At 37.4% G+C, this 24,794-nt stretch overlaps 1 protein-coding gene across 1 annotated transcript in view; it reads right to left on the bottom strand.

Moving 5' to 3' along the window:
• The window catches only part of col11a1b (collagen, type XI, alpha 1b), a 97,274-nt gene that overhangs the window by 7,010 nt on the left and 65,470 nt on the right, over positions 1-24,794 (bottom strand). The window contains exons 38-55 of the mRNA XM_028020881.1: positions 24,061-24,114; positions 23,585-23,692; positions 23,163-23,252; positions 20,983-21,036; positions 17,929-18,036; positions 17,711-17,818; positions 16,032-16,085; positions 15,062-15,115; positions 10,991-11,098; positions 6,609-6,662; positions 5,575-5,628; positions 5,405-5,458; positions 5,115-5,168; positions 3,816-3,923; positions 3,575-3,628; positions 3,417-3,470; positions 2,985-3,038; positions 1,106-1,159 (exon numbers count right to left, since the gene is read on the bottom strand). Of these exons, the coding sequence (XP_027876682.1) occupies positions 1,106-1,159; positions 2,985-3,038; positions 3,417-3,470; positions 3,575-3,628; positions 3,816-3,923; positions 5,115-5,168; positions 5,405-5,458; positions 5,575-5,628; positions 6,609-6,662; positions 10,991-11,098; positions 15,062-15,115; positions 16,032-16,085; positions 17,711-17,818; positions 17,929-18,036; positions 20,983-21,036; positions 23,163-23,252; positions 23,585-23,692; positions 24,061-24,114 (1,278 nt within the window). The remainder of the gene's footprint in view (positions 1-1,105; positions 1,160-2,984; positions 3,039-3,416; positions 3,471-3,574; positions 3,629-3,815; positions 3,924-5,114; positions 5,169-5,404; positions 5,459-5,574; positions 5,629-6,608; positions 6,663-10,990; positions 11,099-15,061; positions 15,116-16,031; positions 16,086-17,710; positions 17,819-17,928; positions 18,037-20,982; positions 21,037-23,162; positions 23,253-23,584; positions 23,693-24,060; positions 24,115-24,794) is intronic.

The following is a 24,794-nucleotide window of genomic DNA, read 5'->3' as shown; positions in this document are numbered from 1 at the left end:
AAAGATTAAATGTTTTCAGGAGAAACATCAGGTTTTCATGTATTGAAGCTCCAGAGGTGCATAATATTGACCTGGATGATTGAATAGGGGAGATTACGCTTCTCTGACAACCAATTAGGCCCAGATTTGACAGTCTCAAATCATCTCGCAGGCTTTGCCTTGTTTCTGTCAAATCGTCTCTAATCCTTTACCCAAAACGTGGAGAGGGTGTCTGAGAAGGGGGATATGTGAAGAAGCAAAATAAGAGGAGGAATGAAACAAAGAACAAAACTATGCCTGAGGTTTGTCGGGCTGTCTGACTTAGAAGTCAAACATTGTCTTTATGGCTTAAACAGACATTTTTGCCTTGATGCAGGTGCAAACAAGAATGTAACAGTGAAATAGTTGGAACGTCAAGGGACGCAACTGCTTCTTATGTAGCTAATTTGCAGATTTTTATAAATATATAGGACACCTCAGCTGGATATCGGGTGGAAAGAGTTGGAGATATGTAACTTTTCTGCTGTTTTGTAAGACAGAGAGAGTTTTTGGGACTTTTTGAAATTAATAAATCATATATCACTCAAAGCAAAACACAAGGCACTAAACCTACATAGTACCACTGCTGGTGTTAGACCCAATATAATGAGCCAAACTTCTCATAACCTTTTAAAGTTTGATACAAAGAACAATTGTGAGAAATTTCAGCATTTGAAATCTTTACCTGCTGCTTGTAGCAAAATGAAAATCCAAACATCCCCTGGTTTTCCCTTTTTTTGTATCATAATTGACACCCATATATACGTGTATTTTTACACGTGTCAATTATGTGTACCAGATATATATGGTGCAGAAAATATAGTTGCATGATGTAGGTTGTAGTAGTGGGTTTACAATAGTAAGTACTTTGCAGCAGAAGTAGCAGTGTAAGGAACATTTGTCATAAAAGTTATACGTTGAGAGTTATATGGTTAAAACAACTCAGATAACATAAGAGCTTAAAATCCAAGAGATAATTTTCAGTAATTTCTTAATAATGTGAAATATCCAAACAAAAAAAAATAACAGCTCATAATCACTGGAAAAAGTAAATTGTAATGAGTAAAATCCAAATGATAGGACTTACCTTAGATCCCTTTTCTCCTTGCCTTCCCTCCTGACCTTGAGATCCGAGAGGTCCCTAAGAAGCACAACAACCAAACGCCGTTAGACTCTTTTCGTCTCAGTCCCCAAGTCTAATTTTAGCTTATTTAAAAGAATCAGAGCACAGGTGAAGTTAATCTACAGTGGAATTAGTCAAAAAATAAACTAAAAAGCAGTAGCTTCTAATGCACATTAATCATTTAGCTAAAGCATATTCTGACCTTGAGAGAGGGAGAGGTTTGCAAGGTCGGCCAGCATAAGTGCAAGCAAACTGTCCTACATTCTAAATACAAGCTGATAAAAATGCATTAGCATTTTCACACAACAGCCTCTGGTCAAAACCTTGTAAGTGGGCTGACATGTGGCATTAGAAGCTATAATCGAATAGACCAAACAAAAGCCACAGGTCATCAATGTAGGTTATGAACCCTGGCAAATATGTGTATGCAGGCACTAGTGGGGGTGTGTGTGTGTGTGCTAATGTAGTCAAGAAGCTACATGCATCAACGAACACCAAACCGGAGTCATTTTTAAGGAGATATTGGGAAGGAGACTTAGCCAGACTTACTCTGGTGAAGGATGAAAAATTATATCACGGAGTCCATTAATACGAACACGGAACGGGAGTCTAATTTGTTCAGGGCTAGCTGGAGGAATACAAATTATGGGGATAAAAAGTGCTTACCAATGTCTTTAAAATGTATGACCAACCCCACACGGCCTGCATTTTAAGTCAAGCCACAGAGTTGCATTGTAAACTGATGTGCATGATGCAACCCGAACCTCTCAGCTTGGAAAATAAAAACCACATAGAAATGTCTAATCACAGATAATCCTATACTATTAGAAACACCCATTAATTATTTTCTGGCAAAAATCCCCAAAAGTGCCTTTGATCACATCCCTCCATTAAAGCAATATGCACTTTGAGAATTTGGCTGGTGATTGAGAATCCAAACTTTTTACGATCAGTGAATACGTTCTAGACAAATTCAAAAAGGAAGCAATTTTCTATCACATGTTGAGACACATCTGTGTCAATTCATCAGGGATAAAAAAATCTTCTTTTTTATTCAGTTTGACACCAGGCTAAGAGTTAGATCACAATTTTCAAACCTTGTGCAACAACAAGAATGCATGAAGAATAAATATCTAAACAAATCACAGTGAGCGATATTCATAAACGTGCTCTAATCACAAGTAAATTTTGTTTGTATATAATTTTCCAAATATAATACATTACATATAATATATTATTGCCTTTAGTCATTGATTGTGATTCTGATCTTTGTTTAGTCTAGCTGATCCTAATATATTATGGCAGATGATGACCTCTGATCAAGTAACCAAGGGACTTCCTGCTAGTAGATATTACAGTTGAAGTTTATGGTAATGTGAACATTTCCACATTCCCTCTTCTAAAGCTATGAACAGATTATACAACACTACTCTACATCAATGGCTTCTAGAGAAGGCACAAAACATCCCACTGGCAGGAACGTGTTGGTAGGTTCAGTAAGTTACTTCCTGTTGCAGACTGTTCCTTTTCACACCCTGAAAACAAAAGGGTGTGCAATGGCAACAACAGCAAACATAGAAAACTACAAAAGGTTCAAGTTTAAAGGATAAAAGGTGATTACGATCTACAATCAATGCAAACTCTGGAGACTCTGCTTTCTTATGGGAATCATGTTCAGTGAAACAGAGGGAAATAAATTCAAAATCTAAGTATACCATCATAAATATGTATCAGTGCGTAATGAAGAAGCTTGGGGCTCGCTAATAGCACTTTCAAACTAGAGAACATCTCAAGAGCTGAACAGGAGTATCTCATCACATGCATCACTTTGAGAACTACTCACCCTTTTGCCAGGAGGCCCTGGTACTCCAGCTTCACCAGATGGGCCTGGAGGACCCTAAATTAGAGCATATAGGAACACTTAGCTCCACTTTATAGAAATTAAGGGGTGTCAGATAATGAGCTCTGCATGTGATTGGAAAAGAACAATATTCTGCAGCACAGAATGAATATTAAACACCTAAACTATAAGAGTTGCATCCTTTTCTGATTGCTCTTGTTGTAAAAATTGCCAAAAGTACTAAAAATTTGCTTAGTAATTTTTTTTAAAGGTTCAACATTTTTTAGCAAACATTGTAAAGAAAAATATGAATATAATACCCAAAAAGAGTCAATCCCACACAGTTCTTGAAAATATAAAATACAACAACAAGCCTAAGAGGTGATTTTGCCTTTACTTGGAAAGAAACGTAAAAATCTGATCAGCTAGACTCACCGGTTGTCCAGGTTCACCATCATCACCTTTATCACCAGTTAAACCATCAAGACCCTAAACGAAAAAAACATAAATGAGCCAGACTTGGCTTATTCAATTACTTCAACACTTAAAATCCTATTAAGTAAACAAAAAAGGACAAAAAAAGCAGAACATACCCCAGCACCAGGCTCACCAGGGGGACCTGGGTCTCCTGGGAAGCCGACGGGTCCCTGCAGACAAATCAAAATACTGAGAAGACTGAGTTTGACTCAGCTGAGTCTCACTGTGTCAAGAACAGTTCTAGCAGCAGACAGGTAAAATGAGATATGTGTCAAAATTGCTCTGTCGCTGACAGCTCTTATGAAGCATCAGTCGTAGCTCAGTGTGAGTGTGTGTGTTTAAGAACAGCCCACATACAGGGTTTCCCTTGGGACCATCGTCTCCAGCGGGGCCTCTGCCGCCAGGGGGTCCGGCAGCACCGGGTGGCCCGGTTTCTCCCTTCTCACCAATCTCTCCTCGGAGACCCTGAGGAAAATTGCGACACGGCTCTGTCATCACAGAAGCAGGTAAAGGCCAACGACACGATTGTTCGGTTGGGATGGGGAAGACAAGCGTGGTTAACTTTTTTGTGCTATAATCACTTCGGCTTTACTAAAAGCAAAAATGGACACTTGAAACATTGGTTCTGGCTCAGCAGTTACTCAAACAGAACCATCAGCTGAACGACTGGAGATGAGTCACTGTCAGCAAGGCACCTTAAATTTTCGACCTCGATTTGCTCTGCTGCACTGGGTCTATTTATCACTGTAAACAGATATGAGCCAGCCGGCAGACACATCAATACCCTCTGACGGACTGACACACAGGGAGCCTCACGGCTGTAATTAAGATGAGACGTTTTTAGTCACGGGCAAACAGTGCCTACTATTTGCGAGGATCAATACCAACAAAGAGATTCACATGTCAAATCCAAATATTATGTAGCCATTTATATCAACTTAAAGAAAAAAAAATGTCTTCACACACGCTTTTATAAACTGATCTTCTGATTTGAATATTTTAATAAAAAGAATACATCCCTAAAAGCGGAAATTGTGGGGGAGTTCAAGCATGAGTCACCACAACGCCCAGGCCACAACCTCAATCCAAATCATAAGAGATTGTCAAACCCAGAATCAATTCACATTGGTTTGTGCTGTGTGGGTTTATGCTACTGCGGTATAATCCCCCCAAAATGATTGAATAACTAAAATTTCTGATTTTATTTCCGCAACACCCCACCAATCTCTAATCCCTCTTCCACAAATCTAGTTTGAAAACTTAGGGCATTCATTCCAAACAGACTTGATGTGTAAATAAGCATTTGAAAACTCATCCTAGGTAAAAATGAGATTTTTATTTCTCAAACATCAATGTTGCCCCTCAAAATGCCACCCTGTGAGGTGGACTTATTTTGCCAATATCAAAATCCATCTCTAACCCCAAATATAGATAAAAAAAAAGTTGTGTAAGAAAAGTACAAATAGATAAAATGTAAAATAATGATGTAAAATATCCAGAAGTTAAAAACCCAGGAATGTTGTTTTAACATTCACATTTCTATCCTGGAGAGACTTTGATCATGAGTACAGCAATATTGTCCTATTGGTGAAAATAAAATGTATGCAATATGTATGAAATAAAATAAAAAGCATTTTTGTACTGTTCTAAACTTACTAGAGTACCAGGCTCTCCAGGTGGTCCTGGGTTACCGGCTTCACCATTTTCTCCCTGTAAAATGACATTAATAATGTATTACCATGTTTATAATTGCGTTGTCAGATCGGATAGCTTTGCATGATTTGCAGCAATGCAAATGAAAGGTTAAATGTCAGACTCCTTAAATAGTTAGAGTTTTGAGGCAGAGAATACTTAAGGAAATAAAACATTTAAAAAAATCATGCACTTGAACAGGAGTTGAGAAGAACATCACTCTTATATTTTTTCTCAAATTTCTTTATTCTTACCTTCTCACCAACACCGCCCATTGCACCAATACCTCCAGGGGGACCTTGTGCACCCTTAAGACAAATCACAGCCATATGCAGTTTTAAATCTTTGTTTTTTGATTTTTAAATATTCTATTTAGATCAAATCCAAGCAGAATTAAATATGCAAGTATTAAAATTTCACTAACATCAGCTCCACTGGGGCCCTGTGGACCTCTGGGACCTGGAGGACCAGGTGGACCCTGTCAGAAAGAGATTAAAGATTAGCAGATTTATTTTGTTCTTAAGACAGAAAGAAGAAAATTTGAACTAACTGCTTATTGATAGTAGTTTTATTTAGATGCAACCATGCAGAATATTTCAATGTAACTCTAAAAGTTACATTACTTGATAGCAATGATCATAATAGCATATTTTAAAGTTTAAAAATCCTTTTATTTTTTACATAGCAGATTGTGTTTTTACCCATGCACACACAAAAATGCATGGTTTTTCTATAACATACAGCTGGGTTTATGCTGCTAAACATTAGTTTCACAGTTTTCACCAAATATTGAGTCAAAAATACTGAGATGATTTGCTTGGCTAGAAGTCAAAGATTTACACAAAGAGTGATATAAGCATTTTTTTTCTTAATTTTGATAATTATGAATTGCAGCTTATGAAAAAAATTTGAAAAATAAAAAAAATAATAATTTAAATATGAAAATATATGCCTGTTGAAAAGCACTTTTTTCTTCCATTCAACATTCAATTAAAATATTTTATACAAAGCTCTCTGAAAAGCCAGCTTTTTAAAAGATGACCCTTTGGTGATTACCATTCTTGTGAAAGTTGTCTATGACTATGCTGGACATCTGTCAAGTCAGCAGTCTTTGCTGATTATGAAACAATAATTTGTAATTAATCTAATGTGAATTTCACGTATTCACACTCAGATTTATACACCAGTAAAAAGAAAAGTAGGTAATTTGGAGCTAGGTGCTCTTTACTTCTGTCAGTAAACTAAAAATATGCTATAATGTTATTATTTCTAGTTATCCTAATCAAAATAAAAGAAATAAAAAGTAGAAACCTAACTCTAGCATCTAGCAGATGTATTTCTTGTTGAGTTATTAAACTAACCCACCAATAAAAATGGTCCAACAAATAGTTCTCTTGAGTGAAACTGAGTGTAAAGGTTATATTGTAATAGGACATTTGCAGAAATATCTGCACTCACCATTGGTCCGACATCTCCATTTTCTCCCTTCTCACCAGGAGGGCCGGGCAAACCCTGTAAAGTCAACAAATACTGCTTAGCACACAGAAACGAAGGTAAAATGAGGCAACCCTCCATATGAAAAAGTCCACAGACAGGAATATATATACATTTGTGCTGCTCATTACCAGGTACTTTTATTTGACACTTTTTGAATAGGAGGCCATTGGGATGAAAAGCGATGGAGAGTGCATTAATACTAACAGAACCCTGGAGCATAAACACACAATTACTCAAAAGGGACACCTATTGTAATTAAAGGGTATGGGAGGCTTGGGTATAATCAGCCTGTGTAAATTGCAGGGTGGAAACTCCATCCATCTACGTCCACAGTGGAGTGGAACGAATGTGACTGTGCAGGCGGTGCCTATTATGCAGCTTTTGGGATTCAGTCAAGCTCAACTAAAAGAGTTGAATGCACCTCAGAAAGGTGGATGTGTAGAAAGGATGAAGAAGGTGTCACTTTCCATTGTTGTCTGCTGTCTATCTGCATAATTGCAGTTCTTATGTGTTTTTCTAGCCAGACCACAATGACGGAGCATGTGTAACACATAAAGGTATGGAAAGCAGCTGTAGTTGTGGGAAAGCAAAAGTATAATGATATGGATATGAATCAGTGCTGTAACATATATGTAGTTTCAGCCTATTTTGTTGATTTACAGTAGCACTGAAAACAATTTATAATGAGCAATGACTGAAAGTTTGGCCTTGTGGGTTTCTGGTGTAAAAATGCAGAAATAAATAAAGCCTAAACTCATTTCTTCTATAGTACTTTGTCATGTATAATGGAAAAAGAAAACATGTTGATGCATTTTATACATGTAACCCTTGCTTACTAAACGTGTACTGAAGAATATAAATTAGTAAGAAAGAAAATAAATATTATGAGTTTCATTAGCAAAGACCATTATGCACAACAAACTTGGAGCGCACATCAGAAAAAATCAATAAATGTTCAGACATGGCATTTACTCCATTTCCACACTAGTCTTGAACTATAACAACACTGATATGAACAAATGTGATATTTACTTTGTTCTGCGTCCTCATTGTAACCTCTTAATCTGAACAATTCATCCTCTCAGGGGAGGACTCCTATACTTCACAGCAAACTCTGCACAAATTGATGGAAGGATTTCAGGATAAAGACACTCCTTCCCCCTGGTCAAAAATCATTAATGCTACAGCTAATTGCATTGAAAAGTTGAAGTTACAGCAGCTGCTGCTGTGTATTGAAGGACAGCTTAGCCAAAAAAAAATAATTATAAGAGGGGAGATGGAGTGCATTATGCCCAATTAAAAGCCAATTGCACTTAATAACAACGTTATCTAGCCCTATTGACCAACGAAGCTTCGCTCTAATTTCATCCTCAGTGGGTCCTTGGATAATTGACTTTGAGGTACTCTGAAGAGTGCAGTTTCTTTATTCGTTGCCATCAAAGGAAGTTTCCTTAAACTTCAGCTCAACTTAAATGAATCAATGTGGTAATTTTCAGCTTCTCTTTCATAAGCTCCATTTTTTAAAAAGATTTTATGAGTGAGAAACTGTTAGGAGGTAACAAGCAGTTCATATCTTATAGAAGTAGATGACTACCTTTGCACCTTAGTTTTGTGTGGGACTAAACTATTTTATCCCAGACATGGATGCTACTAGCTGGATAGATAAGGACCAGGGCAAACAATTAAATCTTAAATATGGTTTATGGAAACACTCTTTTATAAAATGTCAACACATTTAGTCTTGTAGAGTGATCAAGCACATAGGATTTCATGGTCATTAAAATGTGTACTGGTACTTTTGGAAGTGTGGACTGTTACAAAATTCTGCTGGACAACAACATCAGCATCCCACTGAAGCTTGTCAGCAGAGGGAATTTCCTGGTAGATGGCTGCTCTGACTTTGGATTTGGTAAAAACACAGTATAACAACAGCAGATGACATGGTACCCTAAATCAACACTGACTGTGGAAACTTCACATTGGACCTCTGTTAACTTGTTTTCTGTGCTTCTGCACACTTTCTGCAGAAATTGGGACTTTGATTACCAAATGACAATATCATTTACTTTCACTGCTGAACAACAGTCCAGTCCTTTTTCTCTTTAGCACAGGTAAGAGATGTCTGACCTTGTCTCTGGTCCATGAGTGGCTTATTGCAAGGAAGATGGCAATTGTAACTCATGTTCTTATGTCTGTGTGTAAAAGCTCTTGAAACTCTGACTCCAGCTGCAATTCATATATCATTAACCTCCCTCACACTAATAAGTAGAATTTGCATCACAATCCTCTTAGGGCTGCGACTAATCCCTGCTGCTTGTATACGTTATTAACAAAAGTTTGTCCTTCCATTCAACTTTCAAATTCCATAGATATAATCTTTTGTGGCTTATCCTTGTGTGGAAGGTGAGAATGACTTTCTGCTGGACTGTCAAGACAGAAGAAAGTAATGAGGAGGTCAGCGGCCTTCCCCATTATTGTGTAGGCCATAACAAAACATTGTGCATAAAAAGTCCTTTCATGTTGGTCTGATGCAGTACAATATTCAAAAACACTACATTTTGTGTTCCCATTAACAGATTAACAGAAATAATGCCATTATCACTGGTTGCACAGTAAGGAAATACTGTCTTAACTTCAGTACATGAGGGGTCAACATTATCCTGCAGTCACACTGAACCTTACACACTGAGCACAGCCTCTCTATTGCAGCCGATTGACCCAAGTATCAATAGGATCAATATCGAAGCTGGCGCAGATCAAAGATGGAATGATTTGACCATATCGTAGTTTCAGTTTTGCCCCTACTCCCTCTTATGTGTTTCTTAGTGTTTCATCCATACATAGACATTTTTTTCTTACATTTTAGACTGTTTATTTTATCAAAAATATTTATTCATATTACTGCCATTTAAAAATGTCCTTAACTAATGAAATTACTTGAAAAAACTATGAAGTGAAAAGTGGAAAAGATGTGCAAAAAAACTTCTGGTTAACTGTTATATGGCTATATATATATATATCTCGCCCATTTCTGGAGAAATACCAGGGCCTCAGGGAGGAACTGGAGAGGGCCTGGAAGGTGAAGACCACAGTGGTGCCTGTGGTCATCGGGGCCCTCGGGGCAGTCACCCCCAAACTGGACCAATGGCTACAACAGATCCCAGGAACAACATCAGACATCTCAGTCCAGAAATGTGCAGTCCTTGGCACAGCCAAGATACTGCGCAGAACTCTCAAGCTCCCAGGCCTCTGGTAGAGGACCCGAGCTCAGAGGATAAGAACCACCCGCGGTGGGTGAGAAGGGAATTTTTTATATATATATATATATATAGCAAAATCTCACCCTGGAAATGTGAAAATAAATTCTATCCTTTATTTGAATTTATTTAATCACTGGCAATAAATCCCAAATAAGCAAATAACAAATATAGCATTTAGGCTTCTCCTACAACCTTGTAGGATGTAGATCACATCACAATAACCGACAGGTCATCCATGGAGAATTTTTTTTATGATATGATAAAATTATAATGCTTTGCCTACCAAACACCTGAGTGGGATAAATTACGTCAGGGTGCATATTGTGTCTATTGCATCATGCTTTCGTCTGCAAATGGATGAATGTGTTATTGCGTCTGTGATGACAGCAACAGAGATCAATAAAATGCTGCCATCAAACATAAAGAGAAATACAGCTTAACGTGTGTCGAGTTGGAAAACAAAACTGTGAATCAATTATTGATAAAAGCCCTCAGATCTTTCTCCTCTTGAGCAATCAGCACACAAAGCCTGTGGGTGGAAATGAGCCTTGTGGGTAATTTTCAGCCTATCTCACAAAAGACAATAGATTGACAGAAAAGTGGATTTAAATGCTTTCAATGTTTTGTCATATGCAAACTAGAGTCTTTTTAGGACCAAGGGCACTGGCAGATAGACATTTAGCACATGAATTTGATGCAATTTCAACAGAAAATTCAGCAGAAAAGATACAAATGTTGACGATAGTGATGGATTTTCAGTCCCATCTATACCAAGAAATGTCCTTGAGCGGGTAAAGCATTATTTACCCCAGAGCTAAGCAAAGTGTTATTGGGAGTCAAAGCTGCATTAATAAAATATGCTCTGTTTTGATGTATTGTAAATAGGGAGGTGAAATGCTTCAGGTTCAAGGAGTTTGGACTAAATCTCATTGCATTAGACGGCTTCGACAGAGGAAAAGCTATATGCATACCCGGCAGGACAATACTCAACGAGACTTTGGGTGTTGTATGTTTTGAAAATAAAAAAGGGTGGAGAGCTGAAAATATGGTTGTAAAAAAGCAACACATTTGATGGAGACTTGCCTGCAGTCCAATGGGTCCTGGCAGCCCTGGAAATCCTCTGGGACCTTCATCTCCTTTCTGGCCAAACATGCCCTGCTGTCCTCTTGGCCCAGACTCACCATCACTGCCCTGTGGGAGGGTAGGGTTCATAAAATCTCATTAGCTGTAGCTGCAGCAAATGCAACCCCTCAAACACTTGTATCCATTTATTCTTAATACGTTTCAAGGTTGCAAACTATATCTGAGCTCACATGGAAAAGCATGGATTCAGGAAATACATTACAACAGAAATTGGAAACCACATTGCAACTTTACAGAAAGCTATTTCGTGGATTTTAGATAAAGTTAGCATTCAATAACTTTTTGCAAGTTAGAGTTTTTCCATGTAGTTATATCAGCCACATAAAACCCCTTTTCCAAAATTAAACATTTGCTTTTGTAGGTCGTTTATAGAATTCAGTATAGGTGCATGGTAAGAGCTATTTGATCCTTTTGAGAATAAAACATGAAGCTAAAACTTGAATCAAAACTGGACAAGCATAAGGCAATACCTCAATGATACGCCCTTGTGGTGTACCTGAGGGCTTTCCGACTAGAGACTCTCATCAGGAAAAAGCAAGATGCAGAAAAGAATTGCCACAGGGTTATGGTATGTGAAAGATGCTGACTTCTGTGAAGTCAGAGGTGCATCGAGCTACAGAGGGTAGAAAGACGAGACTGTGGGGAAAGAGTGAAGTGCTGACAGACTGGGAGTTTTCAGTTCAAACACGTGTCAGCACTTGAAAGTGCTTGAGGAGCTCTTGCTGAGCCCTGGGACATGTAGGGAGCCTCAGGCAATGGTGGTGAATGCAGAACAGTTTAGAGGGAAATGTTAGGTGATTACGGGGGAAACGAGCACAGCTTTGAAAAAGAAAAGTCACAGACAAAGTGGCCTAAAGCTCAGAGACGCTTTAACAACCAAGTTGCAAATCTTATCTCCTCAAAGAGATTGGAAACAGAGTTGCCTCTGAGGTTAGAGTGCTTAGATTTAAACTGTGCCCAATTTGTTAGTCACCTTCACAGAACATTCACAATTCACATGCCTGAATTTATTTATGCAAGTGATGCCTCTGACTTGTTTAATATAACCTTTAAAGAATGTGTCATACCTGTAAAAAGTTACCAACACAATGCAAAGCTGTGAATGAACAGCGTGCCTTTCATGCTTACAGGCATCACAAAGGGCAAAGCTCTGCACATGTTGGTCTAAAGTCTCCAGACAACACTGCCCTTCTATAGCATTAGCCAATGTTCGGTCTTTGTTGTATGGTTAACACATCTTTGCTTAAAGTTTAAAATCTAAAGCTAAGAAAGAAATTCATTCTCTTTCTACTCAAATACTAATGATTTCACAGATTAAAAATCTTGCCATCTAGCATCTAAAAGCATTTTTTAATGAAAACAAATTAAGTCGAGACTACTCAGCATGAATCAGGATTCACTTGTGAAGAAAACATGGATGCACATAAGCAGACTGACTCACCAGGGTAAACAACTGTTAAATAATTTTCTATTCAGCACGGGTGCACTTGCTGCTTACAGCAATCTGCCTCACCAGGTCTACTGCAGCCCCCACAGAGCCCTGCAGACGGTACTTTTTCCTGGAATGGTTGGTAAGGCCTTATTATTTTCAGCAATGAGCTGCTAGTTACCCTGAGGCCAGCAGATATCGTAGAAGCAGGACTTTCTCTATGAGTAGAAGATGTTCTGCAGCATTTGCAGCTGGCACATGTGCTATTTTAACTAATATATGAAAATGATTGTCAGCTTGTTGATGAACCATCATTAGGGTAGAACATCAAGCCCAAACTTGTACTTTAACTGCAACTAATGATGTAAATTTACAAAATGTAGAATAATAATAAAAGAAACATAACTGATGATAATTTCTGGGGAACTATTTCAATAATGTATGCACACAAATACCAGTAATTAAAATGATTTAAAAATTGTTGTGAAAATGTGAAATAACTATAAACATTTTATATTTATTTATATTTGTATAAACATATATTTTACCTGAGTTTTAAATGACTTATATATATACGTATATATATATATATATATATATATATATATATATATGGTATTTCAGAAATCTTACCTGTAAAAATAAGGTAAAAATAAAGCTCACTTATTTTTCAGATAAGTGAGCCTACTTCATATTGCTAGACAGGTTCTAATTAGGTAGATTCTTGATTATACAGATTTGACAGTAATTAAAGTTGATTGTGGCTATCAAACCTGAACTTAGTGTTCCATAAACATGGTTAGTCTCACTGTTATTACGTGATTTAACATCTGCTTTTTTATGCTTTAATGAATGACTTAATGTAAAATTATTCACAAAGATAATATTTAATGCAAACTGTGTTTCATTATCTTCAATATTCAAATGTGACCAAAAAAGAGCTTAGAGGTAAGAGGTTCAGTTGTAGTGGTGAAGAAGTTTCAGGATGTCCAAGAGTTTCCGGCAGTACAGTTTTATCCTGCTACCAGGAAAAAGTTGGTTAAACATTGGCAGAAGGTGGTTATGAGTGCATTTGCTCATAAGCAGCAAAGGCATCACTTCAGTCTGTTACTGCCCCTGCAGGGCCCTTGGCCCTAAATGTCCAACCTTGTTAGGTTGGACATTTATTGTTCAGATACAACACTGATTACTGGTATGGGACACCTGATTATCTGGTAAGACCCTCAGGTTTTATTAAACCCGACTGCCAACTAACTGCTCTCTGCTCTCCTCCACAGGTATGCTACGGTCTTTTACATGCATCCTCCACTCATGCACCACTGATTTCACTAACTTTCCACCTTATATTGGAAACTTTGATTTTAATCTAAGCTTGTAGTTTATAAATGAAACTCTTGTGCCTGGTTTATCTCCCTTTTTGCTGTCGGCTTTATGCAGATCATAACAAGTTCAGGAAGATAATCGAGGTCAGAGGGAAATTCTACAGGAAGCACAAGGATGAACGGTAGAAGAATGATAGAACATTTTTTGAGTTGGGCCATCTAGAAAATCTTTGCTCAAAGAGAAAAAGATGAGTGGGGTAAAGCATTCATGCAATCTTTGTGTATGATGGATACTCACCCATAAAGCGGGCATAGCGGGCACAATTATGTTCGAGAACATCGCAATGAAAAAGATATGCTCTAGCAGCAACTTCTTTAAGACTGTTTCAAGATCAGAAGAGTGATCATATTTGATAGATACTGAATATCTACATTTATAGATATTCAATATCTATAAATGTGATACTGAATCAGTACTGTAGCTATAGTAGATACTGAATATATACAGTATCTACTTTAGATATTCAGTACACACTGAATATCTAAAGTATAGATATTGTACAATATATCCTAACTCAATATCCACTGAGTTAGGATATGCTAACTTAGTGGACAACAACAATTTTAAATTTTCCTTAATGGCTAACTGTACTTAGTAATTATGTAGCCATATTAGATTTAAATTTGACTCTTTAAAATTTTCTGATTTTATCAAACCCATGTTCCAGATGTTTCTGAGTACACCTTGTAACTTTTAAACACATCTTAAAATGAGCAGATAAGACGGTGTAATTCCACTTATAATACTGTCACATCATCTCAGAAGTGCATATTTCATATGTAGCTTAGAGTTTTGCAGCCCTTTGATCCTGATTTATATAACGCTTTCACTGTTTTGAGGAGGCCTTGACTGGAGTAAACATTTCAAACCTGTCTCCATCAATTCATTGTTTTTCTCTGCAGCCAGAGGCAGGCATTAGTGGAACAGCAAATTTTTATGGCATCAGAAACGAGTCTTTTTTTTTTTAAACAGCATGATATGCAAAAAAAAAAAAAAAGCTGGAAGCCTTTTTTAAAAGGAAATATGCAGAGGATATTTGGAGGGAATACTGATGCAGCTACAAAGTCAACTAGGTCTTTGGAGCCTATTTTCTGAATATAAAATATAAAATCCTTGAAAGTAATAATTTTAGTCATCAAAGACTTACTCTTAATATTTCATGTGGTGAATTTTGATGGCTCAGTGGAAGTGATACTTACAGCTGGACCGGGAGCTCCAACCACGCCCTGGAGACCTGTTGGGCCAGGTGGACCCTAAAGGAAAAGCAAAAGAAACAACATTTACAGTCTGCTGAAGCAGATGCGACACTGTCAAAAATGTCACCTGATAATTATAAGTATAAAAAAACTAAATGCATCCCTGACACTGGAACCATTTTGCATTTTTTGATGCTACATTGTTTTATGCTGGTGGGTAGGGGGTTGACATCCAGCAAACTGACCCAAAGTTTTGCTCTGTTGTTAAGTGATGGAAAAATTAGCAAGGTTTTCAAACTGTCTTACAGAAAGTATCTGAAAAAAAATTGTTTTTGGTTTCTTTGCACTTAAATTCATTCTATCTATGCTTCATAGATTTATTTATTGGAACAAATACAGCTGTAATTTTTTTGGGGTGTCTACTACTTTTGCACATCCTAAGAATGACTTTTTGCCTGTTCTCCAGTTCAAAATAGCCCACGCTCGGTCAGATTATACAAAGCTTTTTTTTTCTAATCTCTTCGCACAGAGTAGATATAGATCAGACTGATTCCAGTGTCCAAACTCATAAAAATAATTTGAGATTATTGCAATTTTTTAATAATTGAAAAGGGTTTGCATATTACTGCAGGACACTGAATTCTAAGAAAGAAATTGATATACATTTGTTAATTTTAAAAAAAGAAAAAAAAGCCAAATACAAAATTTATGAAAAAAAATATAAAGAAACAAGACATTCATATTTTAGCCAAAAATGTAATATCTACTTGATAATATTTCAGAAAAGCTGCACACTTTTCAACACAAACATAACTGAGAAGAGCTTCTGCTCTATATTAATTTCACATGAGAAATCAGTAGTGATGATTAGTTTTCTTTAGTTAATTAACTTTTAGTGTAATTTAAAATGCAATGGTTTCAGAGAAACCTTGTTATAAAATGTAATGAAAGAAGTAGGGTTATAAAGACTCACCCGTTCACCCTTGTCTCCTTTGCTTCCCTTCTGTCCAGGACCGCCCACTTCTCCCTGTGATCCAACACACATTCACAAAAGCTCTCATATCTCTCCTTAACATCTTAAAAACCTCCTGCCTGCCATGTTTATTCAAAGTCCAATGTCTTCAAGTGTCACCTTTATCAGCATTGGCCACTGAATATTTCTCAAGAGATTCTAATTTGATTGGCCCAGAAAGACCTTGGGCGAGTGTTTTCAATTAATTGATTGGCTCCCTGTCTCACCCCGTTGGTACTATGATTGACAGAAAGGTGTGATATAAGACGTGACTTGAATGAAGGAGGTGTGATGGTTACAAAATGCAGATCTGTGGCTCAGTGTAACAGGGGTGGGTGTTGCTAGCCTAAGGGTGAACATTTTGTGTAAACAGCAGGATGATTCAGTGCGTGCCTTTGTTTTCGAAACATCTTATCTATTTAGTTCACATGATGCGTCTAGATGGAATCACACATTCAGCAGTAGCAATATTAAATCTAACAAAGCAAATAAGAACTTTTGTTTATGTGCATCAAAAGGCTTTTTTAAGATACAGTGTTGGTCACAGGTTTGCATAAACTCGTCGTCAATAAGAATGTGAGGTGTAGGCCAGACATATTTAATATGAAGGAGGTTAGCGCCATTCCATGAGCTTAATGCTAGCCTACCTAACTGCTCCAAACCCATCTGATCCAAAGGGCCAGCTTTGATGAAGGGACATTGATGAGGATGTTTAGGAACTTTCAGGAGACACCAAGACAGTGAAGTTGCTTCACTGTCCATAGTGAAGCAACTTTTATCATGTGAGACCAAAAAAGAGGCCCTCCTGAGACCCAGCAATACATTTTTGTCCTCTGTGGAGGACATAGGTTTTTTTGTTCATAACTCTGAAACCATACATGCCACTGTGTTAAATCCTGTTGGTCCTTAAAGAGGACATCCTGGGCCTCAAAATGTGTTCATATTTGCCACAAGAGAGTCCCGATGTCCTCTCCAAAGGACATACTGTAATAAATAAATAATAACATGTTTTGAAACTTTTTCAATTGTAGTGATGTTTTTTCACTCCAAAGAGTCATGTAGTGAAAAAACAAAAATTCAAAAACTTTTTTTTCCTGGGTCTCAGGAGGATAAATGTCAAAGTTGAAACCCTCAGTAGCAACTAATATTTGCAGCCTCCTCCATAGACAAGACAAATATCTTCTGGAGAAAAGTTTTGTGTTCAGAGGAGGACAACAAGAAGAATAATGTTTTAATGGAGAAACCTAAGACTTTCTCTCCAACTTGCTAAGAGATATTTATTCAAATGTATTACAAAACATTCTGAGCCTGTGTGGGTTGGAGGAAAATCAACAAGAAAGGCAAACCTGTGCATCCAACTATTATTTTAAAAATGTAATTGTATTATCTGCTGCCCCCTAAAGAAGAGTTCAAATGCATGAATAAATAAAAGCCTCCAATTAACATGACTTTTAGGTGAATCAGTATTTTTAAACTTCAGACCAGAACTGTATGCTGTACATCTAATAAAATAACATATGTATTTGTCATAATCTTTAAGAATAAAAATGTTTTTTATGTGTGCTTCTTTTGATCTTTTTGTGAATAAAGGCTTGTGGATTTCTTGTACTAACAAAGACAGAGTTGCACTTTTACTTTACCTTATCACCGTCTTCTCCTGGGGGACCCTGAGGACCAGCTGGACCAGGAAGACCTACTGGACCTTGAATGCCGTCACGGCCAGCTGGACCCATGGGACCTTTCTCTCCCTGTGAATAGCATTTGTCACAATCATTTGATGACACCATGGACACTTTAAAGTTTAGGAAACAGTTTCATAATAATAATAAAATAAAAAAAACAAGCTAGAAAAACTCACAGGGGATCCTTTTTCTCCGGCAGGGCCTGGTGGTCCTTGTGGGCCGTTGCGTCCTGTCTGACCAATAGGACCTCCGGGACCAGCAGGGCCTCTCTCACCAGGGGAACCCTGTTATCAAACACCAGCCAAATAATACTGCATTAAATCCATCAAGCTAAAAGAAGCTAAACACACCGGGGAAATCTGCTGGATATTTTCTTGAATCATGAAAGGCTTGACCTTGCAAGAAAGGGGCTTCCTTAATTAAAAAAATTTTCAAGTAAAACTGGCCGCTGGATATTTCAATAATATTTTCTGAGGTATGTCTTTAAGAAACAAAAAGTTTCTTAATACAAGCTGTTTAACTATTTGTTGAAGTGCATGTATTGATAGCTGTGAAGTCAAATTTAAAAGAAATTAAAACTGAAAACTAGTTTGTGAGGCTATCATTCACATATCATTAATGCAGTTTATATGCCATAAATCCAATACAAAGTATAAGCTGATATTTCTTACATAAATTATCGCTAAGCATAGTCAAAATGATCAAAATAGTATAACAAACATGACATTGATACACTCAGTAGAATATTGACCAGACTGACAGCCGTTATTTAACTAAAAGCAGACCTCCACAGTGAGGTTATTATGTAAGCAATGGCCACTCTTTCCCCACATCAGCCATGTCTCCTCCTGACTTTTCCCTGGTTGGTGATTGCCTCTGTGTATGAGGTCCTAAATCACACATATTATTGATCAGAACTTCATCATGACACCCTCCTACCAAGGGAGGGTTTTCTAACAAAGTGAACACAATAAAATTTGATTTGCATGTGTTCGGGGCCAAAACTATGACCTGATTCCCACTCACTAAATCAGCTGCTGATGCGAGCTGCCACCTGGCACTCATGTGCCTGGCCCATTTCATGACAGCCATTTTCTGGTGACACACATGCAGTGCACAGCTCCAAACTGTCATCCCAAAGCTGCCAACCTACCCACCAGGCCTCAAACTCACACACAAGCTTCCACACCAGTTTGTTTGATTCAACGCATTTCACTAGTTTTTTTTATGTTTCTTGTTTGTTTGTTTTTTGTCATGTTTTCCTCCCACACATTTGGCCAGAACCGAACAAGAAGCACCACTTGTAGAACAAATTTTTGTTTTTGTGCTGACGTTTCCCTTTCAGGCTCTGCTAGACACACACAAGCCTTTAAAAAGACAAGGGAAAAGCAACACACACACAACACACTTAGATCCCCAATGCACAACAGCAGCTTAATCTGTGGCAGGAAATCGATAGAGGGAAATATCAGATCTGCTGTGTGCATGCACATTGCATACTGGTCACTTTTTCCTATTACAACCATGGTACTAAGTTAGTATTTCACCTGTGTTCTCTCTATGACTCACTTTCAAGCCAATTTATAAAAACCACCTCTCTTTGCAGTGGAAATTGCTTTTCTCATTGAGTGAAATACTCCTCTTCTCACTTTCACGATTTTTCATGCCTGCTATGCATATCCGCTGTCATCTACACTGGTGTTGCTCTGTTGCTGGTGAGCAGCGGGGCAATTATCGGGAACCTGGGTTTAACGCTTCAACAAAATGACAGACAGTTCAAAGCTACCCGTCAGTCAGATTATGCACAGCATCTCAGCTCCTGAGGCTTTTGTTGCTTATATCTCTAACTGAGGGGCCGGAGACAAAAGGCAGGAAGAAAAAAAAAAGTCTAATTTATTTATGAATTACTCTGTCACCCCTGCTTCCCTTTCATGGTCATAAACTGCAGTAGGACAGGAGCATATATAATTTTCAATGCTGCATTATGTAGAATAATTGTAACCGTGATATGTGAAATGACTTACCTTAAATATTATTCAACTGACTTAGGATGGACATTTTTATATCCCTTCAGATTTTTCACAATAAACTTTCAACAAATTGGGATTTTATGTGATAGAACAACACAAAGATATATCAGAAGCTCTTTATTGCATATGTTTGTGGCGATATCTTGTTTATTTTCTTTAAATAATGCCATTCTTCTTGCCACTTTTCTATAAATGTCAGATTTATGACAGCTAGTATTTGCCATTCAAAAAGACACTACACCCTGAACAGAAGATCTCTGCAGCCCTTCCAGGGTCACCATGGACCTGTTGGCAACTCCTCAGATTAATGCTCTCAATTTTTCTCCCATTTCCCAGTCATGCAGAACTTTGTGTTGATTTATTATACAAGATTCCAAGAAAATGCAAAAATGAAGTTTGCTATTGTAGCGTAACAAAATGCGAAAAAGTATAAGGAGTATGAATACTTTTACAAGGTAGACTAAATTAAGATAAGGTGACTAAAATAGTTATTGTTGACCAAATTAAGCAAAACAGTTTGGACATAAGAAGCAAATCACCTCCATCTGTGCAACAACAGTTGCTATAGGAACTGTTAAAGTGCATGTGCGGAGAACATCCATAATTAGTCAAGCAACAGGGATGAGACTAGCTGCTCTTCGATTAGACAGTTAAGTAGTGATTAGGTTGTATTTCAGTGAAAAAACACAACAAATCAAGCAGCCCTTTACTGAGCTGTGGTTTACGCATTTGTAAGGTTCTTTAATTTTACTAGCTACAATTTTACAGTATTTTATAAATCAGGAGAGTTTGCCTAGCTCTGGGCAAGATCAATACATCTAAAGAAAAAAACTAAAAGAAAATAAAGTTGAATAACTTGGACTAATGAAAACTTCTTGAGAATAGTAACTTTTAATGAAAAAAATATTTTTCTTGCTATGACTATAAAACATACAAACAGAGAAGAAAAGGGTTTGGATAGGAATGCTAAAGGGTAGAATAGAAAACCTCCTCATATCCTGATATAAAATTTTAATCCAATCACTCCACTGTACTCTGTTCAGCCATTCTCTGTGCTGCAGTTTTCATTGCACTGCTGAATGAGTAGAGAATGGGGCTGTGCGCAGCACGAGCGGCTCAATTATCCAAAAGCACGAGTCACTTTTCCTTGCAATCTCTGTGGCTAGAGAGATGAGGTAACCATAGTAACTGGTTACTTACGATGGGGCCGGGGGGACCCTGAGGTCCTTCTCCTCCCTTTAAGCCACCTGGACCCTGAAAAGAGAGGGAAGAGAGGTTAGATATCACTCACTGTGAGCCTCCACTCAGAGCTATTCCAAGACTGTCAATTTTAGCTGTCGAAAAGCCCTTTAAAACTTTGAGCATGTACTTTTGTATGCCCATACGTGCATTTGTATAGAGCTGAAGGGACTTCAGTGTGGAGAAATAGGATATAAACAGACCAAAGTTACTGATATTCTTTTTTCTGTGTTGAGATCCAAGAATCAGTGGGCCTGTTGGTGAGGATATTGTTATTTATTGCATTAAACAATTATTTATTCATTGATTATCCCCAGTTTATTGTATATATTCTTAAAACAACAAAAAAAGCTTTATGTGTTTTCTCCATGAACCGATATCAACAGACTACAAATCACACAAATTAAAATAATTTAAAAAAGCACTCTGCAATCATACCTGGGAAATTGTTTCTCCTAATTACAGTCTTGTATTCTTGTGAAAGAATTGTGAAAAGAATAATTTCTCTCCAATAATTATTATTCCAGTGTGTGAATGACTGAATGTAGAGTGAAGTGTTATGAGGTCCTCTGAACTTGATAAAATGCTGTACAAGTGCAGGTCATTTACCATTTACTTACCCGTTACTGTTTAAAAAAAACAATTCACGGTCAATTTCCTGTATAACCCAGATCAAAAATATTTTAAATAGGAAATAAATTAAATACACAGGTTTGGTCAGATGTATCACATACATTTATCATGGACCTGGATGCCTTTCTCTTTTTGTAAACTGATATTTTTTAGCTAAAACCCAAGCTTCTTGTATAAAAATGGTAATTACTGACAACAAAAGCAAGCACTTGTGCCTTTCATTGCTCAATACATTTACGGTGCAAATCAGTTTTCTATTAAAACGCATGTTATTTATTAAATTATCATGCAGCCTAGCTTTCAAAAGTATTGCATTATCAATGCAATGGGAGTCACCACTTGAGCTTAAAAGGAACCAGAAGAATAAGAAGAGATGACAAGTTTTAAAACCCCACTGTGAGTCACAGGTTGAGGTATGGCCCATTTATCTCCTGCCTCTTGTCACCTCGTCAAGTTCCCGGTCCTTGAATGGCAATGGCTGTGCTGATTCACAGCACAGAAGGGGTCTGGGGCTGCATATGGAAAACAGACTTTTATTATAATGGCTAATTTACAGGTTCCAGCAGAGCCAGAGGTTGCAGTGGCTGCCAAGCAGGCGCTGCCACTGGCTGGCTTGGCTTGAATGATTCTCCACAGTATAGTAAGGGACTATAATGCGTATTTGTTTTATATGTGCGCCCACGTCGACACGCCGAGTCCTTCTGGACTTTTCTGTTTCTGGATGGGATCAGTTTAAGAAGCAGAAAGAGCACACATGTGTTTGCTCACATATTATGTTTGTGCTTCCATTATTAAAAGAAAGTCATCTTTCTGCTCACATGGGACCAACACACCGGCTGTAATAAGTCTGCTCTGTGCTGTCGTGTGCGCTCTTAATGGTCAGCCTTGGAATGAGGTACACCCACACGTCCCCTAAGCTGATCCTGAGTCAGCCTCTAATAGCCATCTGCTCTCACCTTGAACTTTTTCTCACTCACACCCACTGCTTCTGAGAATCAGCACCGGTTTCTCCACACATGTGATGAAGAGTTAAAAAGTTGCAAAGGGTTTAAACTGAAAGCGAGACGCTGACTCACTATTTGTTTGGGAGCAGAACATGCCTCCTAAATGAAAAGGACTGTGGAACAACTTTAACTTTTTTAATGCATGGACTACTACAAGAAAAAGAAAAAAAGAGTATAATCGCCCTAATTTTTTTTAGCATAACTAAGTTACCTGTGCTTTGTTATAACAACAAGCAAACTGTCTCTAAAATTGTTTAATGTGATGACAGGGGGGCGGGGGGGGGACAATTATATGCTATTTGTCTCAGTCCTCCATTAAATCTATAAGCAGGTTCTGCACCTTTTTTCTGGTTTACTCTCAGGTTTGACATTTTTTAACAGCAGGTTGTTAGGTAATTAGAGTAGGCTAAATTCAGCTGGGTGGATGCTGAAAATGGGGGTTGGCTTTTTGTTTATACATGTGAAATGGTTTTCTCTATAATTATGTAAAAATTTTTTTTTTACCATGGCTCCTGGGAGACCTCTTGCCCCTTGGAAACCTTTTAATCCAGGTGGTCCCACCTTGCCAGAATGACCCGAAGGACCTGGATCACCCTGGAGAAACGAAAAGAATTTAATACCTGGCAGAGTATCAGGTCATTATTACCGTGAGGTCTTTAGGGCAAAGGAGAGAAATTATGGAAGTTGTCTGATAATAGCTTAATTAGTTCCCTATCTGGAAACAAAAGCAAGAGATTAAGAGGTAAAAAGATGAAAAACAAAAAAATTTTTTAGAGGAAAAAAAATCTTTCAGCTTCAATAGTTTGTCAAAGAACAAAACTGACCTTCAAGATGGAGAAAAATTTAAAATGATTAACAATACTACAATTTTCTAAACTTTCTTATGAATTTTAATACGTAAACATTTAATATTAATTCTTCTTCACCTTTCCTCCTTCTTTTCCTGCCGCTCCAGGTAGACCTTGCTCTCCGGGTGGACCAGGGGTCCCTGGGTGTCCTCGCTCTCCACTTGGTCCTGTCTCTCCAGTTGGTCCCTATCAAGAGCAAAGCAGGCGCATGTTTCATATGTGTATGAAATAATTGGTTTAGATTTCTGTAATCATATGTTGATGAATAAAGCAAAAATAATTAATTTTGGGTGTGTATTTGTCCCAGATTTGATCTTGTAAACAATTGTATAATTTTCTCCCATAAATAGATGAATTTATGGGAGCTTGTGCTTTCCAGTTTGAAAGAAATTATCAAGCTTGTGTGTGTGAAGTTTCTTAATTGTATCTGATTAAATATTTCTGTCATTGCCAATGGGTAAACTTTTGTGGTCGAAACACTTCTGCACTAGACATGAACAATAACTGAACGTGGTTAACAAACACAGCAAAGTTGCATATTAGTTGCATATTACCTGAGGTCCAACCACCCCTCCAGGTCCTGGAGGTCCAGTCTTTCCTTGGAAACCCTGACACAGACAGATAGTTTTATAGATGGATAGTTTGATAGTTTAATAGATCAATGGACATATAGTTTTATAGCTTGATAGGTTGATACCTTAACAAATCCGTGGGAATATAACTTGAAAGTTTGATCGATAAACGTCTTGCTAGCTTGATGGACAGATAACTTTATAGTTCATTGTTTGATCACTCATTAGACAGCTCAACAGCTCAACAGACTGATATCTTGATAAATTGCTGGACGGGTAACTTGACAGAAAATAGCAAGACAGAAAATACTTTTCCCATAGCTGAAGAGTTACTTTTTTTTTTCATTTTAACATTAGGATTTTGATTTAGGAACATTTATGATAGCTGGTGAGGTGTTTATTAATTCCAATCTATATTATTTTATTCCAGTTCAGATAAAATAACACCTTAGTGATCAAAGGGAAAATAAATCCTTGTAAAAATTGTCAGAGCAAGTAGAAAGTTGTATATGTTGTTTTTGTTAGAAAAAAGTTATCAGAAAATTCATAGCAAACGCCACAAGCTCCAGAACTGTATGTTAATAAAAGTGGTTCAGACAATACTGACATTAAGAACTATGTTTTTAATTAAACTCTCTCCATATATCACTTTGGATCCCCATCACTAATGCTACTCAGCTTTCGAGGCCAAAAGAAATGATGTCAAAATGGCAAAA

This window comes from Xiphophorus couchianus, chromosome 6 (genome assembly GCF_001444195.1).
Source record: "Xiphophorus couchianus chromosome 6, X_couchianus-1.0, whole genome shotgun sequence".
Taxonomy (NCBI): Eukaryota; Metazoa; Chordata; class Actinopteri; order Cyprinodontiformes; family Poeciliidae; genus Xiphophorus; species Xiphophorus couchianus.
The sequence above is the reverse complement of the archived record's forward strand: the minus strand, read 5'-3'. Positions and strand labels throughout refer to the sequence as shown.